Source organism: Xiphias gladius, chromosome 5 (assembly GCF_016859285.1).
Source record: "Xiphias gladius isolate SHS-SW01 ecotype Sanya breed wild chromosome 5, ASM1685928v1, whole genome shotgun sequence".
Classification (NCBI taxonomy): Eukaryota; Metazoa; Chordata; class Actinopteri; order Istiophoriformes; family Xiphiidae; genus Xiphias; species Xiphias gladius.
The window spans coordinates 19197367-19216632 of NC_053404.1; the positions used below are offsets into that span (position 1 = coordinate 19197367).

At 43.8% G+C, this 19266-nt stretch overlaps 2 protein-coding genes across 6 annotated transcripts in view; one reads left to right on the forward strand and one right to left on the reverse strand.

Moving 5' to 3' along the window:
- The window catches only part of LOC120789608 (dipeptidyl aminopeptidase-like protein 6), a 186594-nt gene extending 171968 nt beyond the window's left edge, over positions 1–14626 (forward strand). For all 4 annotated transcript variants that reach the window (XM_040126395.1, XM_040126397.1, XM_040126394.1 and 1 more), the window contains 18 exons: positions 1099–1253; positions 1490–1587; positions 2223–2346; positions 2428–2466; positions 2653–2760; positions 2926–3017; positions 4180–4227; positions 4325–4443; positions 6324–6395; positions 7953–8060; positions 8920–8989; positions 9631–9825; positions 10104–10158; positions 10288–10387; positions 11286–11344; positions 11449–11521; positions 11619–11692; positions 12333–14626. In XM_040126395.1, the coding sequence (XP_039982329.1) occupies positions 1099–1253; positions 1490–1587; positions 2223–2346; positions 2428–2466; positions 2653–2760; positions 2926–3017; positions 4180–4227; positions 4325–4443; positions 6324–6395; positions 7953–8060; positions 8920–8989; positions 9631–9825; positions 10104–10158; positions 10288–10387; positions 11286–11344; positions 11449–11521; positions 11619–11692; positions 12333–12482 (1739 nt within the window). In that variant the 3' untranslated portion in view covers positions 12483–14626. The remainder of the gene's footprint in view (positions 1–1098; positions 1254–1489; positions 1588–2222; positions 2347–2427; positions 2467–2652; positions 2761–2925; positions 3018–4179; positions 4228–4324; positions 4444–6323; positions 6396–7952; positions 8061–8919; positions 8990–9630; positions 9826–10103; positions 10159–10287; positions 10388–11285; positions 11345–11448; positions 11522–11618; positions 11693–12332) is intronic.
- On the reverse strand, positions 12351–19025 carry ggh (gamma-glutamyl hydrolase (conjugase, folylpolygammaglutamyl hydrolase)). Of its 2 annotated transcripts, XR_005707425.1 has the most exons (10): positions 18880–19025; positions 18521–18629; positions 18348–18398; positions 17195–17279; positions 16957–17095; positions 16357–16463; positions 16015–16105; positions 15772–15906; positions 15470–15664; positions 12351–12452 (listed from the first exon to the last, which is right to left on the reverse strand). XR_005707425.1 is itself a non-coding variant. In XM_040126398.1 (9 exons), the coding sequence occupies exons 1-9, from the start codon at positions 19004–19006 to the stop codon at positions 15546–15548; spliced, it is 963 nt and encodes a 320-aa protein (XP_039982332.1). In that variant the 5' UTR covers positions 19007–19025; the 3' UTR covers positions 15035–15545. The 2 variants fall into 2 exon arrangements, 1 of the variants encoding a protein (XP_039982332.1); XM_040126398.1 differs by lacking the exon at positions 12351–12452 and having other exon boundaries at positions 15035–15664.
- Positions 19026–19266: the final 241 nt, after the last annotated feature.

Below are 19266 nucleotides of genomic sequence, written 5' to 3' on the forward strand. Positions count from 1 at the left end.
TATGTTGTCAAAAGGTTCCCTCGGCGGGCGTAGTTATTTGCATAGTTTCTTAATGAGTAACTATATGTTGACAGAGGCGTGCGTGTTTGTGTGTGTGTGTGTGTAGCCGCGGATGGGAAGGACCCAGACTGCTCCTGGTCCCCCAATTATTTTCTCTTCGAGCAGGAGCGCGAGCGGTTTGCCGCATTGTTTTTTTTTGTTTGTTTTTTTAATCCACACACACATGCGCGCGAGAGTCTCAAGGGGAACCCGCGAGGTCAAGGCTGAAAATGGGCTGAAGTGGGTTTCTGGCTGAAAATGGTATATACACACACACATACACACACACAGGTAACAACAACCCAAAAAAGCTACAGTCATCTGGTAAAGCGCACCGTGTTGTTGTACAGGGGTGAAAAAAAAATTGCTGTTTGGTTCATTTTCTAGGGAACGCAGCCGAGGTCTATTTTGGTCGGAAGGCTGTGCTGAGATAAGACAGCTGATGCAATTTATGACCTCAGCATTCGCTACTGTGTGTGTGTGTGTGTGTGTGTGGGTTTAAGAGAGGGATACAGAGTGAGCGAGAGAGTCCACATATAGCAAACAGGTCAGTCAAGTGTTAGTAGAGTGTATTGCTGTTAGGGCAGAGAGCGTGACTTTATTTTTTGCATCTTTGACCTGATTTCAGGGGATTTTTTCTGTGTGTGTGTGTTCTTTTCTTAGGGGGCATTTATTTTACTATTCATTCATATTTTGTTGATTAAATGGATTATTTGCATTCTCTTCTGTGGGCACTTTGCATTGTTAAGGCTACTTACATTTGGCCGCTTGTGCAGTCTGTAAACTGTTCAGCTTTACATCCGTAAATCCCGTACGGTGGCCAAAGTAGGAGACGGCATTTATGAATTAACAGTTTTAGCGAGCTCCCGCGAACGGAGTGCTGCTAATGACACAGCACTTTGTGCATTTTAAAAAACATTTTCCCAGAACACCTGTTCCTTTCTACTCCTGACAAGCAACGGCAGTGTGATCCCCCTTGGCCTGCAGCCGCGCCTCCGCCGTTTGAGTTTTGAACCGCTGTCGTCATGATTGACGGCCATTTGATTCTGACTGTTTCAGAGGAGATTTTCCGGTCCCACGTTGCCCATTGGTGGTCTCCGGATGGCGCGAGGTTAGCATATGCCACGATCAACGACACCCTGGTGCCCAGGATGGAACTGCCCATGTTCACGGGCACGCCTTACCCAATGGGGAAAGAGTACCACTACCCTAAGGTAAACATTTGACCCCTTTACATCCCTTCATGATTAGTTTTCATTAACAGAGTCTAACGGTTCTGTAAGATAAAATTAAATGAGGTAAGCATTTTAAAAAGGTGTTTTTCGTTCCACGTATTGCTTTTGATTGTAAAAGTGAGATTTTGTGTATTTCAGGAGGTTGTGGCTTGTGTATTTTCGCTGTCCACTAAGCACAGTTTCCCCCATTGTTTTTTTTTCCCTGTCCCGTTCAGGCCGGTGAGGAGAACCCAGTCATCACTCTGTACGTCGTGAACCTCAACGGCCCCCTTCACACCATCGAGATGAGAAGACCCGACGACCCCAGGATAGGGTGAGATGTGCAAACGGCCAACCAATCGGTCTCTCTACTCAGTCAAATGACGCCCCCTTCCTACACATATGGCACTAATTTACCTATTTTGCTCATATTTCATCTATTCCTTGACGTATGATACCGTGCAAATGTCTGTATATATTAATCTTCTGATGCTAAATAAGGTTGCGCAGATCTCATAATGTCACATAGCTGTAATTACCTTTGTGACAGTATGTTTTGCTCCTATCATTGTGCATATCCTGAATAGATTCAGTAAATTCTGTTTCTCCAGTGATACATTTTACTTAATGTGGTCCTGTGATGAGTTCCATTAAATTTAATGCCCCAATTTGCCTCGCTGATATATATTTATACCCAGCTTTTTTTTTTTATTCCTTCTTCGCTGTGGCTCACTGTACTGTATGCTGCTCTAATATCTCAGTTTCCCTGCGAAAGATCATAAATGTTTCTTCTCTTTTTCAATCAGTGAATGGGAAGCATTTTCTCACTTTTTTCAATTCAGTCATCGTCTTGTTTTCTAATATTTTTGTCTCAGTGACCGGCTCTCTTACCCACTAACACTGCTGATTTTGAAGACGTGGAAATGTAATTAAAGTCAGTCGTTACTTCAAAATGCGTCTGTTTGTTAGTGAATACTACGTGACCATGGTGAAATGGGCCACCACCACCAAACTGGCCATCAACTGGCTGAACAGAGCCCAGAACATCTCTATACTCACCCTGTGCGAGGCCACGACGGGAGTCTGCACTAAGGTACGCACTAAGTCCAGCGCGCGTGTTACGTGTGCTGTATGTATCGAAGGCTGTTTTCATGAGCCATCTTTTTTTTTTCAGAAACACGAGGATGAAAGTGAAGGATGGCTGCACAGACAGGTGAGACCGCTGACACGCGTAATTCATTGTCGGAGTCGTTGATTACGGTAAACCCGCTCGGATTTTACGCTGAACTTGTGGAATTGCTGAGTGACTCAGCTTTGCTATCCAGCGATTCATGCCAGTTTACCGCTCGGTTTTGCGCAGCAGTTAGATTCAACTGGTTACCGATTCTTTCGTCCTCAGAATGAGCGGCCTCTGTTTTCCAAAGATGGGCTCAAGCTGTTCTTCACTCGGGCCATCCCTCAAGGAGGCAGGGGCAAGTTCTTCCACATCTCCATGTCCATCTCCCAGGTAAGACAATATTTAATGTGTAGAGTATCATATCGTATTTTTCATTTTTCATTTACCGCATTTACTCTTGGAAAACTATAGGCTAACTATATGCGCTTGACACTACATGCTAAAGTTCCGCACTCCACGTCCTTCTCTTTGTCTGTTCACCTCCACACCGCAAAGCCCAACACCAGCACGGACACGCTGCAGTCCATCACCTCTGGAGACTGGGATGTCACCCAAGTCCTGGCCTACAATGAGGACAGCCAGCTGATGTGAGCGCCCCGCAAGCCTTGAGCAACACACACCGACCAAACCCCCGCCATCCTACTCACAGCGAGAAGTAGCAGTATTTTGCAGTAGCTTTTTGTGGGTAAACATTTTAAATAGGCAAATGATGCAGCACAAGCTCAGTTATTGAATATTTATTAAGTTCTGTCCAACTGTCATGCTGTTGAGATTTGTACTGCGGGGGCATCGGACATAAAACCTCTTTCCACTCTCTATAACCTTAATTTGACACGAAGATGTCAGATGTGTCTGTTTAGAGTTAGGAACTATAAGGTGACACGGGAGGAAATGAGTCAATATGCTGGCAGGAGCAGCACGCTCAGCCTGAACACTAAGAAACGGTGACGATTAAAATGATTTTTTTTTTTTTTTTAAACAAAAAATCGGAGAGAGAAATCCAAACTCAAATGCGGGGTTTTCTCTCCATGGTGCTGAAACCCAGCGTATGACTGTTTCAGCACCAAGGACAGAGCACAGGAGGAGAGGAGCTGGACCGTTGCTGTCCCAACAGCAAAATGATGCCATTAATATCTAGATCCAGGACTAGTTTATAGCATCGATGCTACATTTGGAGAAGGCAGCCATACTTGTTGTATGTTGTGTACAGCCCCGTGCTCCTTCCACCAGCTCATACAGCAAACTGCACCCTCCCTCTCCGTGGCACCCATAAGGAGTCTTGACTCATCCCCCATCGCGCCGGGATAATTTCACAAGGCCACTAGGCAACTGTGATCCGACCGACCTGGTCTCGCATGTACCTGCACCCACACACACAAACATATATAGAAACACAGTTACTCTCGTGTTCCCAGTGCTGGTCTGAAGCTTGAGCTCTCCCACCCAAAAAAACCTCTTCCCCCGTGGGGGTAAGATTTGGCCTACTTCTGTTCTAAAAGGAATCATCCCCCCTTTTTTTTCCTCCATCATTCATTTATGAAACATCTATTCAAGTGAGTAGTTGGAGCAGAGGGGCATAAAAGCCCCCCCTCCCCAGCTGAATGGTGAACACAGCTCGGCTAAACTCACAAATGTAAACAATTTGTCTGTTGTGTGCAGCTATGAATTGCTGTATATGTCACAGTTAAACTCAAATCTGCTGCCGTGACATTTGTTTCGTTTGACATTTGTCTCTTTGCATTAATGTAGCTACTTCTTGAGCACCGAGGACGGTCCGAAGCGGAGGCATCTGTACAGGTAATGGCTGCATCTGTGCCAACCGTTGGTCTGAAAGAAAACATTTTTTTTTAAAGTGTGCAAAAAAACGTTTTCGCTGTCCTCTTTGTCTCCGTAGTGCGGACACGTTTGGTTCGTTCAACCGTCGCTGCCTGTCCTGCGCCTTGTCCGACAGCTGCGGCTACATAAGAGGCTCCTTCAGCCACAACATGAGTTATTTCCTGCTCAAATGCCAAGGTAGCTAACAACGCACATTGGATCCATGTCCCCGTTCCCTCTTTCTTCAACTCCCTGTTAGACTCATCCACTTTAGGAAGGCGAATCACTGGCTTTAGCCCAGCAGCTTTCAAATTAGAGGCTGGAGGTGCAGGGCCGCGGTTCACATGTCCGCACTCTCTCCTTCAGATGACAGGTAAAAAGAAATCCGCTCAATACAGATTGTTGCATTAAATTCAGATTTTTTCTTACGTCAATCTAAATGTCTTCACTGCAGTTGTGGAGGAAGTACTCCGGTCATTTACTTAAGTAAAAGTAGAAGTACTTTTACAGAAATACTAAAAGCCCTGCTTTCAAGTATCAACAAAAAAAATTACTTAAATGATCGAAATTGAGTACTAATTATGCAGGATGGCCCCTGTCAGTGTTACATCATTATACTACTGGATCATTATTAGTGAAGCGTTAACATGTGAGCAGTAGTTTAAGGTTATAGTTAGTCCGGGTGGAGCTAATTTAATCTGCAACTACATACTTTATGTTTTATAAAATGTAAAATCTGAAAAGGGAATAGTAAATATACATATTAAAGATGTGTAACAGAGTAAAAGCGACGTAAAATGGAAATACTAAAGTGAAGTAAAAGTACTCAAAGTTTTGCTTCAGTACTTGAGTAATTGTACTTAGTTATTTAATTAAAACTACCGTTCAGTTTTATTCTATAGTTACTGCACTTTTATGTCAAGTATTTGCTCCGCTGTCAAAATCACCCCCACTGTCATAAAAGCGTCACTGTGCTGAAAACAGACCCGGTCCTTTGCCTGTCTGTTCTCATTGTAATGCCAAAGAGCCAGTTTTCACCACCCAAAAAAAATAAATAAATAAAAAAAATTCTGATCTCGTTGCGCTTCTGCTTCCACCTTTGATCCATATGCACTGTGCTGGGCGTAAAACTGCCACAAGAACAGGCGGAGCACTTTTCAAGATCAGAAAAAATTATCAAAGGGTCATAGCGCTGCCACAAAAATGGAGCCCACGGTGTCAAAAGATTCATGTTTCGGTGACTCCGGTCTGACTTGAAGCCTCGTAGCTTCAATATTTAATCGCCGAGCCGACCCTTTTGTGCCAGTCACCTCTGAACCCCACTAAGTGATCATCGCCGAACTCAGACCACGCGGCGAATTGAGCGCAACGCTGTCAGAAAAACGCCCTCGCTGTTGACCCCAGAAATCAGTGACAGCCAGTGGTCCTGTACCTCATGCATCGGTAATCCAGCTTTCTTCCCGCAGCCCGCCCAGAGGAATTTATCTGACGAGGGTGCGATGGTGAGAGTGGCTGGGGTTCTTTCCACCAAACGCAACCGCAGTGTTCCGGCACTGTGTTCCCAATCTGCTAAGTGCATCTGCACTTCATTTCCTGTCCCTCCCATCTCCTCTTTGAACTGGTAGGGCTTAACTGAAAGAGGGGGGGGGCCTTTCCTCTGTTGGTGGCCTAGATGTGGACAGGGCTATTTCAGCTGTTACGTAAACCAAATAAGCGAAGAATTGCCTCTTTGTCTGACAGGCAAAGGATCTGGGATGTCTCCCTCTGCTCTGTGTTTTTTCTTTCTTAATATGTGCAGTCGCTGGAGGGGACTTTGACATCAGTGTAATGAATTTAGACCTTAGTCACGCCTAAACAGAAACTAAATATACTGTAGCTGTGCACCTGTAGGTCAGTACGGTAGTTTCATAAGAAAAAAAAGGCCGGATACATTGAAGATAAGCAGAATAATTCCCATTGACTGGCTGGTGGAACAGTGCCACTGCGTGATGTGAATAAATACGAAAACTGCATATCTGGGGGAGTGCGGTACTGTGATCCAACCCCGCTTTTAAACCCCTCTGATTTTCTCCCCTCAGGCCCAGACATCCCGTTTGTGGCCGTTTACAAGACACAGCGAGACCTCGAAAGCGAGACCCAAGACCGAGAAAGTGAGTGTTTCAACCCGCTAACTCACAGATTTGCATTTCACAAGACTCCCGGCTATGTCAAAAGCATTACAGGTGACGCTGTATTCATTAGCGCGACGGCGACGTTGAAGACGACCTTGTCGAGTAGGGACGGGAGCGGTTTCCATTGCCCACAGAACGGGCACCTGTGCGCTGAGTCACCGTTTGTCTACAAGCCAAGTCCAGCATGATGGAAATAATCACATTACTGTTCGCAATGGATGTCCTCATTAAATTATGACCTGCCCAACGGCAATATCGGCATACTGCAATCTGATTACGACAGTCTGCGTGTGTGTGTGCCAGTCATTGTCATCTTTTACAAATGTGCTGTCCCTGCCCCGACTATGTGAAAGACAAAATCTGCAATGATTATCAGTGTATTTTACTTGATGCATTTGGCTGTTTAACAGGGTTTTTTGCAGGGGGAAATAATGTTTCGCTAATTTTCACCTATAAAACTTGAGTTTGCTCATTTTTGGGTTTTTTTTTAGAGGCTTTTCTATACTGGCAGGTCTAAAATAACACCGCAGTTAACATGTCTGATGCTAATGTATGCAACGTGTCGTTAAAGCAATGCAGTCAGGATGCCACGATTATTAACAAGACCGAGAGTCAGAAAGGGAGAGTCGGGGGACCCTCAGTTCTGGCTCCAGTCAGAAAATCCGGGCAGAGCTCCTCTTCTTCTTCGTCCTCCATTTCCCAGAGTTCAATAGAAGTTTTCCCCCCAGCCGCCCGGCAGGTTTTATCTGAGTTTGTCAGAGCCCGTCGGCTCTGGCAGCAGCCCGTGGATTTCACTCTTGGATGCCGCTCCTTTTGACCATTCACACAAACCAGTCCCAACGCAGAATGTCTGGCGCAGTCACGGCAACCAAGGGGGCGATAAGTTAGCCGCACAAACCACCAGTAACTGCTGAATTAAGTACAGCTGCTTCTCTCTTTTTTTTTTTTTAAAGACAACCTCTTGAGAATCCAGTTCATGATTTCATGTATGGTATTTTTTTTTTTTTTTCTGGTCTGCATTCATTGGAGTTCATGCGAGGCTCCGGTATTGTGTGGAGGTGCTTTTATTGTATGAATTGAAACACTCAGTCCTACACATTTTCCCATCGTGTTCGAATTAATTAGCATAAGTCTGGAATAATAATTATGAAATCCGGCAACACACTCGCACTCGGTTTCCGTTCATCGCAGACAGGTTTTAATTATCCCCTCACGTTTTCCCAAGTCAACAAATTAATATGAGAATGTCAAATTTAAATATGTGAAACTTAATACAATAGATATACAAAACTGTATGCAAATTTTGTTGTCTAAAAACATGAAAGATTTTTAGATTTGATTCATCGATGGTAGGTTTTCTTTTAATTATATTTTGACATAATTGGGTTGCCAGGGATCACCAGATCATCAGAAACATCAAACGTATGTATCCAAGACAATTGTTCACCACATTCCTGCCCAAGCATGAAGAGAGTCCACGCCACGGTAAATAGCCAACCGTCCGCTGATGACCGGTTTGTCGTTTGCTGTCTACAGGTATTGCAGAAGTGTATAAACTGGAGAGCAACGAGAACCTGAGGCTGACCCTGGACTCCATGCAGATGCCCACAGCGGAGTACAAGGAGATCAGCATGGATGACTACAGTAGGTGTCACGGCCCGAAGTCGCATTAAAGTACCGTAAATGTGCACGGATCAGTTAGTTGACGATTAAGACACCTTTTTAAAAAAACGCAAAAACAATACTGCACAACCTACAGTGGCGAGCGAAAGCACGTGAACCCTTTGCAATCACCTGCATTTGTGTATAAATTTGTCTTAAAACATGGTCGGATCGTCATCTAAGTTACGATAATGAACGCAACACGATCTACTTTAACTAGTAGCGCACAAAGGATCATAATGTTGTCGTCAATCCTGAATACACCATTCAACCATTCACAATGTAGGATGGAAGAAAGTAGGTGAACCACGCCTTCGCCAAAAAGAGGTCTCAGAAGACGGAAAAGGGTTGCGAAGTAATCTCAGAGTTTAGATATTCATCAGTCCACAGTGGGACAGAATGATCAGCGGAGGTTTAACCAGTAATTAAATCCAAGGGTTCACTTACTTTTTCCACTGTTTAATGGGTTTGTTCAATAAAGAAAGGAAAGAGTATAATTGTGTGTTATTAGTTTAAGCACACTTAAGACTGCAGTGAAGATTAGACCACATTTTATAACCAATTAAAATCCAAAGGGCTCTCATACTTTTTCCTGCCACTGTAGTAGACTACGATGTTTTAATTATAATTTCCTCTGAGACTGCTCAATACCTAGGTGATAGCACAATTTATTACTTCCTGCAACTCAAATCTGTTTTTTTTAAGCAGCACCCAATTAATTAAATGAAGTACACATATTTTTGTGAAAAAATATAATAATAATTTGATCAAAAACAAGTTCATCGGAGTGAAAGCAGGCTCACTGAAAGTGTATTTCCTGTGTTGTGTGTCTGCGCCACAGCCTTGTCGATGCAGATCCTCAAACCCGCAGGCTTCCTCGACACTTCGCACTACCCGCTGCTCCTGGTCGTGTACGTATGAGCCCACGTTTTTTCCCGCACGCAGAGGAACGTCTGTGTGCGTCAGCGGTGCTGACTCACACCCACGCTTCTCCCCGAGCTGTATGAGGACATGCTCGGCCTCATGAATGGAGATTTTTCCTGGACAGAGTTTTAATCGGGCATATTAATCTAACACAAAGATGTGCTGCTTTGTCCTCCACTCTCGCTGGATAATAATTACCCTGCAAATGCGGAAACTTTCCCTTCTGTCCACCTCAGTCTTTCATTAGCATTCCTTTCCTGTCTTGTACGCTGCAGCACAAATCTACGCTTTTCAGAAAGTGGCCCTTTCTGCTCTGTCTGTACATTTCAGAGAGACCGGAGACCCGAATGCTGATTTTTCAGTCCCACTAAGTTTATCATGACTTCTTACCTACGAACTTTGTGCCTCGTTAGCTTTGGAAAAGTCAACTTTCCAGCTTAAAATTGTATCCAGAGAAATCCTGTGCAGCTCACAGTGTCTCACGTGTCACTGAAAGCAGGATATAATGTAATGTAACAACAGGATCCCAGACAGACCCAAATTCATAACTTACCCTATTCATTTTTACACTAGAAAAAAAAGGAATTTGGTTGCATTGCTCTGGTTGTCTGTGGGTGTTCATGTGCAGCGATGGGACACCTGGTGGTCAGATGGTGTCGGAGCAGTTTCACGTGGACTGGGCCACGGTGCTGGTGAGCAGCTTCGGCGCCATCGTGGTGCGCTGCGACGGCCGAGGCAGCGGCTTCCAGGGCACCAACCTGCTGCACCGGATCCAGAAGAAACTGGGCGTGTTCGAGGAACAGGATCAGAAGGATGCACTCAAGTATGTGGAGCAGGCTATTTTCTTGTCTCGTCGTCTTAAAAACCTAAAGGACGTTAGAGTATACGTGATCAAAATGTGTATTTAATAACATTAGAGAAAGTAAATAATATTACTACCTTATCTGTTCTGTGTTTTTATCCATAGTAGTAGCACAACAATTAAAAGTTGCTTGAAAACGCCTTGTACTTATAACATACAGCTGAAATCATGAGACAGTGTATACGAAAGTCACACTAGAACTGCTCCTCCTGACCAGAACTGATGTTTATCCGTTGCAGTTTTATTCTGAAAGAGCCCTACGTCGACAAAACCAGAGTTGGAGCTTTTGGACAGGTAAGAAAGGAGCCACACACACCTGTGTTGACATCCAAAGTGGACTGTGATGTTCTCTGAGCGTCAGCCTGGGAAGCCATCTATGATAACATGCTGTTGTCTTTTTTTTTTTCTTTCTCGGTGCGTCAGGTCTATGGCGGCTACGTGACCAGCTTGTTGGTCAGCGGCGAGGAGTCCCCTATAAAATGCGGCGCTGTCCTGTCACCCATCACCGACTTTGAATTATACGGTAAGCTGCTTCTTTTTTTTTTAGTGCAGTGGAATTTTCCATCCGTGTGCTCGCCTGCAAAAAGCTAGAGTCTCAAATACAGTATCTCTGCATAATCATTCAGGCTGTCAGAAAGTATTCAAAAGGGAAGGGGGGGGGGTGCAAATCCAGCACCTTTCAAGGCCACGAGGCAACTGTGATCTGACCGACCTGGTCTCGCATGTACCTGCATTCACACACACAAACATATATAGAAACAGGGTTACTCTCGTGTTCCCAGTGCTGGTCTGAAGCTTGAGCTCTCCCACCCAAAAAAAACCTCTTCCCCCGTGGGGGTAAGATTTGGCCTACTTCTGTTCTAAAAGGAATCATCCCCCCTTTTTTTTTTCCTCCATCATTCATCCATCATTGGCCTTGTATGTACTCTGCGCGTGAGGAAAGACAGAGATGAGCCTGGTCACGTTATCAGAGCCACGGTGCCGATGCACCCAGAACCTAATCATAACTGTGCGAGACAAAAGTTGACTGCACCGGGCTCGGCTCGGCTACCAGAGGAGTAAAGTGGGAGGAATGACGCATTGTGTGTGTCGGGAGAGCGAGAGCGAGAGCGAGAGACGGGGCTCTCGTAGCCGTTAATGCACCGAGTCGGGAAACTGCAAATTAAGGAGGAGCTGGCTTTTTTTTGCAGCGCGACGAATTTCCCATCTATTTGACTTCTCTCGCTTTGCCGGAGGGGGGGGGTTGAGAGACACGCTGTGACACTGTATGAGTTTGGAATTGCAAATGAAGGTGGCCCGGCACAGCTCCGAGACTAAAGAATATGTAGATGGGTGAATATATTTGAATACGGAGACGAAAAACCTGGAAATCAACTCTTAATGACTTTTAATAATTAATCAAAACCCTCTTTCGCCTCTAGCCTCTGCATTTTCAGAGAGATATCTTGGACTGCCAAAGCCTGATCCGAGGGCGTACACAGTAAGACCCGACCGCAATTGTTACGTTTCAGCTTCTACTGGGCATAATTATCGTGATGTCCATTTGAACTAATGTCTTTCTGTGTGTGTCTCTTTACTCATCAGATGGCAAATTTGGCACACAGAGCATCCCAGTTTATGGACAAGAAGTTTCTTATTATCCATCCAACAGCTGATGGTAAGTCAAGAATTAGTGAAACATTCAATAAAAAAAATAAAAATAAAAAAAAGCCCAAATCTGATGTTTTGGCATCTGTTTTGTTCCTTCTTCACAGAAAAAGTTCACTTCCAACATACAGCGAAATTCATCGCGCAGCTCATCAATGAAAAGGCCAACTACACCTTACAGGTACGGGGTTTCACTTTCGCTCCCCTTTGTAATTGCAGCCGCGCATCCAATTTCTCTGCTCGTCTCCCTCTCCCCGGTTCTCCGACCTCCGGGAGCTCTGTGATCCCGGTGGGGATCCCACAGCAGGCAGAGGATTAGCCCTTCACAATGCCTTCGCTCCACATAATGAGATTATGAGACCTTTCTTGGGCATCCTGCATTAACACCAGGACTAATCCAATTAAGATACAATGTACTGCAGCTGAATGTTCTTTTCGGAGCTCATTAATGGCCGACGGACAGGTTGCTTTGCTCGCACGCGTTCACCTGGTCCTCGATCAACACAAGTAAGCGTGATAACTCTCAGTAATCTGTGGGTAGCTCGCACTCCAGAAATGTAAGCCCATTTAAAGAAAATCAATAATCATCTAAAAAAAAAAAGAAGACATTTTTAACTACCTTCTGACACACTGTCCAATAATCGTAATGAGAAAACCTATCTCATGTAAGGGCCTAGGGGTTGAGGTGTGGACCAAGAACCCCATTTCCGCTGATGCCTCGGACTCTGTACTCTGTTGATGTAACCTAACCGTTTGCGCAATGTAGCCGCCGTGTGTCCTGCCTCGTACTCCGAGTCCTCACCTTATTCTCTGTGTCCCAGATCTACCCGGATGAGGGCCACTTCGCTCACAGCGACGCGACAAGGCAGCACCTCAGTCAGTCCCTGGTGAACTTCTTCGAGGAGTGCTTCAGGCTACCGGAGAGAGTGTTTGAGGAGGCCCTGGAAGAAGAGAGCGAGGACGAGGGTTAGCTTGGCCCTGTAGGGCTCTGCCTGCGCCCCGAATCCTCCCCACCCCTACAGTCATCTACCACAACACTGCCATCCAATAGTCCACAATATGCAACTCTCATCCGCTCTCTCCATTTGTTTTGGTTTGCATTTGGACTCCCTCCGTGTCCGCATGCTGACCCTGAGACTGCCCTCCAAGCAGACGACGGATCTGCTCCCCCGTCCATCCTCTGCCCCTGAGTTTGAATCCAAAAGGCCCTCCAGAGAGCCAACAAATACTGATGACCTGACACGATGTTTTTGGAATATACTGATCGGTCTAAGCAGGTTGCAGTCGCCCTTCGCCGCAGGATGGACCAGCTCTCACACAGACTATCAAGCTGTGAGGAGAAGGAACACCTTATAGCACATAACTCGTGGGCTTGTGTATCAGTGAAAATCAGACGCCTGGTGAAAAAACGCTGGTTGGCAGTGTTTCCAAAGGATGTCTGGAATTGTGTGGATACAGGAAATGTTCCTATTTTTAAAGTTGTGAAGAACTTTCCATGTTGGACTGTGGTTGTGTCTTGTTTGTTCTTACAGTATGTAAAATAGCACACAAACATTCACCCAGCTATTACAGATATTTCTTTTGGTATTCATGTTTGCCCTGTTTTTGGTGTCATCACGTAGCCTCATGTATTTCAGTGATGCTGACAGAATTTTCTAGCTGGAAAAAAAAAAAAAAAAAGCCATGGGTTTATTAATGTTCATTTTATTGTGATGCTCTGGTTTTAGCACAGTCTTCAAAGACAGAAGCATTAATTTGTTTTAGTCTGTGCCTTACTTTGTCCGAAAACATCCTGCTGTGGGACTGCATTTACGAACAAGTCTAATTTTATAGGAATATACTTATACGCAAATTGGTACCGCCCTCATATCTGTCCGATAAATAGGAAGCTACGGCCACCAGCCAAATAGTTCCTCTGATGCTTACTATTAGCATGATAAACTTGTTTATTCCATAAACCAAATTGTTAAAAAAAAAAATAATAATAATAAAAAATGCAAGTTCTGGTTTAATACGGGGTTATGACCTCTACGTCCTGTGGTTGCCAGAGCTGCTAGTAGACAGATTATCTTCCGTCCTGAACAGAGCCAGGCTAGCTGGTTTTCACCCGCTTTCCGGGCTTTATGCTAAGATAAGCTAATCCTCTCCTGGCTGTAATTGAATTTTCAACAGACGGTGTCAGTCTTTTCACCTAATGCTCGACCAGTAAAGTGAGTAAGCATATTTCCCACTAAGTTAAAAGCGCTAGCTTCAACAGCTGACACTCGATTCGGAAACCGTGAAGGGACTTTGAAGTTTCACAGAAAAAAAAACAAAAAAAACAAAAAACAAAATGACCATTCTCCAGAACTAGGTCCAATGCCATCTTTACACAAAGCTAAAATGTACAGTGTCTGCATGCATCATTGCTTTTAAGATGTTTAAGAACGGTAGGTGAAGAAAATGTATAACCAGTGCAGACACCACAGTGTTATTCAAAGTGCTGTGTCGTTCTTGGGCTTAAATCAGCGAAATACATTGTACAAGCCTGAAGGCAGGAAGCCATCAGGAGTAGCGTTACATCCCGAGAAATTATGCATTTGGATATAAGGGAAAACGTGGTGTTAGCTTCAGAGTCCAAGTCGTGCAAATATATAACACAAAATGATGAATTCCAGAGGCAAAAGTTTAGTTTTCCATGTTTCTATTTTATTTGAATGGCCATTTGTCTTACGTTTTAGTGCATGTTAAGAAGTTATTTGCAGCACTATCCCTGATCAGTTCCACATGGTAATTTTGACATCTTGAATGTTCCTTACTGGATTACATAAATTACATTTCCAGTAGTATTGTGATTGAGAACCCAGTTTCGTCAGCTTGATGTGTAAATGTTATTCAAATATAATTTTATTCTAAAAAGAAAAAAGAAACAATATTACCTGAGTGTTATTTGTGCATAAAGCATTTTGGAAGTTACATTTGACTATTCATTCTGTTCTCCTGTTGCTGTCCTTGAACTGAGTTGAAAGTGGACTTTATAAATGCCAATGGCAACACTGAACTTTCTTGCCAGTGGTTGAGGACTTTTTCAAGACGCTCAACTTTGTTATCCAAAGCATAGACGGAAATTAATGGCAGATTGTGGCATGAAGGTAAATGTTAGAATAAAAAAAAAAAAAAAAAAAATATTTTATCAGCCTTCAATGTTTTATTTATGATTGTTTTTCATGTGGGCAAACCTAACATTTTCATATTATCACTGTACATGGTCGTTAGCAAATAATTGCCTATTTACTTAGAGCAACATTAGCATTCATTTGGAGTCGCGTTTCTGTCCACCTGTCCAGGTCCAGCACTAACTTTTTTTCTATTTTTTTCCAGCTCCACTTCGGTCGCCAATAAATACTGAGAGATATTCTGACTCTTTAGCTGGTAACTGCTCAATTATGTTTTACAACTAGTCGCTACCTGTCTGTTTACCATTTGGTGCTGGGCAGGTAGCAACAAGTCGATTTTTCTTAACACATTTTCGCTTAAAAAAAAAAAAAAAAAAAGGGTTAATGAGAGTCAAGTTTGTGGGCCCGAAAACAAAACAGTGAAATGCTCCACAGAGTTGAGGGGAACCATGGAGCTGAGTGGTAATTCTCTGCGGGTGCGACCGCTTTCGGATTACACAGAGTAATTCGATCCATTGCGACTATAAATATATTGATTTGTGCAGCTTTAAAAGAAAAATGTGATAAATACACATTTCAGCATCAAAATGCAGCAGCTTTAAGAAATTCAACACATTCAAACTCTGAAGGCAAAATGCCTTAAAATGTCACTATTTGCACCATCTGTTATAGCATTTAATACTCAGCTACAGCATCCGCAAAGCACGAGCTGACATTTTCTTTAAAACCGTCACTGCATAAATCTATTTACAGCTTTTCTAGCTGCAGATTCAACAAATGCAAAATCAAACAAGTAGAATTACCTTTAAACATTCACAAGTGAAATGACTGAAAAAGCCAATCAGCTGCTGAATACGGAAAGCGCTCTGTAGACGGACATCAGAAAAAATATGTTTGCTCAAAGCCACTCTGGTGCCCGGTGTAAACAGGATTGTGGTTGTATATCAGCGCTTTGCTCTCCTCCTCCTCGGATTCAAATCTGTGAAAGTTCTTCCTGGCTGCGGGGAGAGAAAACAACGCCAGACTTACACATCACAAAGGGCACTGTCATGCAGCTACTGACTATTCAGTTAAAGAACCAAAAGTAATGCCGCGCTGCTCATACCTTCACTGACAAAGAATTCAGCCATGTAGAAGGTGGTCTTGACTGCCGATGGAGAGTGCGGAATATAAGGCCTCGTCCATTCAAATGCATTTTTTTCTGGATGCCACTGTGTCCCATAAATTGGGTAATCATACGCTGCCGAGACAGGAAACGAAGAGGAAGAACTCATTTAGACACTTCCCTTCGGTGTGCTTCATTTTGTTGTACACTTGTACAGATGAAGTGATGCTGCATTATAACTACCTTCCACTGTTGACACAAACTCGGTTTTCCCATCTGTATTCGTGGAGAGAACTTTGTAAAACTTCTTCAGTTCCTCATTTGTGTCGTAAGTCTGAAAGAAACAGCGGGGTTAGTTAAATGCACCCAATTAAACTACACCTTGTTTTCTCTTTCTTTGCTTTCTATGTTGTCAGAAAATTCTTTTTTGACATGTTCAAGGGGGGGACACATAATTCACACCGCTCTGCTACACATCTGCACTGGAGGTTCTGTGGGGTTGTGCAATCCAAACCTTTACCCCATGTTGTTCATAATGTTGGAAACTGAACGCTCCTGTCATCATAATAGTAATGAATGACTTACCGACAATGCCAGACTCCACTTGTGAGAGTTCTCTGTCAGCGGCTCCGAAGCCAAATCTTTCATGAGTTCAGCTGGGAAGCCTTTAAACATCCGGCTGTCTTTGGTTTCTAGAGATGGGCGATAACTCTGTGATCGTTCATAACTAAATGAATTTTTAGAAACAAATATACACATTTTCACAAGACATTTACAGCAGTTAATGTAAAGAAGGTCCACTGTTGTCCTGTAAAACGTGGCAACCCTCTGACACCGCAACCGTGATCAAACAGTCCCCGAAAATTTCTTGAAATGAACAAAAACACTAAAATGTATGTTTTTAGTGGAGAAAATGTTTGTTCATATTATACTGCTCCACCACCAATCTGACTGTTACCATTAAAACTACTACTAAATATGGCATTTCAACCACAATCTAATCTCCATGTTTAATGTGTAAAAAAAACTCAAAGAAATTAGTTCATGGTCACAGGGAAGTTAAGACTTTAACCTGGATCTTCAGAGCTGAAGGTAAATGTATCCATCTATACACTGCTGATTTAACGTGAAGGCTTCTATTATCGATAAGAAATCTTAAGTATATCTATTAAGACAAAGCCGTACCATTAGTGAAGTGGAGAGGCAGTGGCACACCACTTGTATTGGTATGTGACAGTACTGTCTTTCCGCTCGTCAAATAGGTCAGCTGCTCAAATCCCAGACAGGTGCCCCACACAGGAAAATAGTCGCCTCGCTTGTTTGCCTGAAACATGCACATACAGCATGCAACATTATCCAGCATCAACACATTGAAACCTGGTTACCAGTTTTTTTGGTTTTTCTTTTTAAAAAACGCATTTACCTCAATAGCGAGCTCATAAAAGATTTTCGCAGCCCTCTCGTAACCAGATGAGATGATGCTGACACCTCCACCTGGGTAAAGGATCCTGTTAACGAGAGGACGTGAGAGGTTATAAACAAAATGTTGGATCTTTTTTTTTTTTTAAATCTAGATACATACAGGGAGTAAACAAAACAATGGCGAACCTTATAACTCGACCGGCTCGCAGCATTCAGAGGTGTTGATTCAACTCAGTGTGACATGTTTTCGGGGTCAATGTGTTCTCAGACGGTTCGGGAGTTGGCATCTTACCACATTACACAACTGTGTTTGCAATCGATGCACCAAAATATCCAAGCAGTGCTGACTATATATCTTATTTGTACCTCTGTAAGTAGCCTAATACTACCTTAAACACTTTCTTATAAAATTTAGGTTTGTCATACCAGTGGTGATACATACTAATTAATATCTAACTTATGGCTCACATATTTATCTGCTATTGTAATTCAGATGGTTACAGTGGTTGCTGCCGTAGCCCTTTTTTGGACCGTCTTATCCACCGCGTGGGTGACACAAAGCTGAGACTAAGTATTTTCGTGTGTTTTGTTCCAAGAGAAAAAGACCTGAGGGATGAAGACCAACGGGTCGCTTTGGCCCATGTGCGCCTGTGTAACGCACCCGCCCCTCTGTTGGGAGAGCGGCGCACAGCCGCTTCCCCCGGAGCTTCTCTCCGGGACCTTCCGGGGGCCGTTTCCCACAGAGTGGACGAGACAGTCCCGAAACAGGGCTAGCTGCTGCTGCTGCTGCTGGTGCTGGTGCATCTGTCACAAACACTGCAGACTTATGACATATACCTAACCCGGGGGGGCTGCATTGGGGAAAATCCAAAACAAAATGGGATATTTACGTTACTAGTCTGGCCTTAAAATGTTCACTAAAAATGACCTCAAGTCAAACAGAACATTTTGTGGCAGCGCTACATATTTACATCATGAAGTTTTGTGATTTCATCCAGCCCCTGACATAAAGTTAACTGTTCGCTTTTTTCTGAAACATACATCTATTCCATCATAATTCATTTTGTAACGAATGTCCCCAAACCCAGCACGCAGGCTCTGACTGCCGAACCGGCCGCTCGTATTGTCTGTTTTATACCGTAAAACACATTTACCCGTTGATGGAGCCGAACAGCGTCCTGTACTCCTCCAGCGTCCGGTTAATCCTGCAGAAAATGGACACAGAGGGAGGGAGGCTGAAGGTTCCAGTTCACGCAACGCCCGCCGAGGGAGCGGCTGTTACGAAAAGCAGTTTTCGATGACAACGGGCGGAACGGCGGCGACTCACATGACGGGGACAACCCTTGCCCCCGCGGACTCCAGGAACTTGACATACGAGGCAGCAATGTAAGCCGTTTGATTCGGCGCCGGCGAATAAACTTCTTGAGCCAGGACACCTTTTGAGAGAGGAAAAAATAAATAAATTGATTAGTTAAAAAATAAATAAATAAATAAAAGACAGCCAATTTTAACACTTTTATGTAACTGCGTGGCTCCACACTTCTGTTACGACGCTATTACTTTCCAAACCGAAAAACAACAGCATAGTAATAAGGGGTCCGGACAAGTCGGCGGCCGTGGACCTGCCTGCGCGTTAGCCTAGCTCAGCCCAGTGTAGCAGCACACAGCGTGACGACAGGGACTCACCGACGACGGGTCGGTCGTTTCTCTTGGCCGAGGAGTTAAACGGCAGACACAGAAGGGAAACGCAGACCACCACCACGATCATGTTTCTAACTGTAAAACACACCGCGGCACGGCTGAGCGTCGCCATTCGTCCGCCGGTTACATCGCTGTACACAGCACTTCCGGAAGTGCCTTCTTCAGAATAAAAGCGTCGCGCTTGACCTCACGCGACCTCCGTTATTGACTTTTTTGTTTTTCGTAAATAAAAGAATAATTAACCTGCAGCATGCAAACAAATTCTGTATAACATTTTCTATGGTGATAACTGTTCCAAATAATTTGTTTAAAGTTCTCATCTCCATTTCTATTGGGCATTTGCCCATCTTAGTCAATAGAACTATTCCCCTT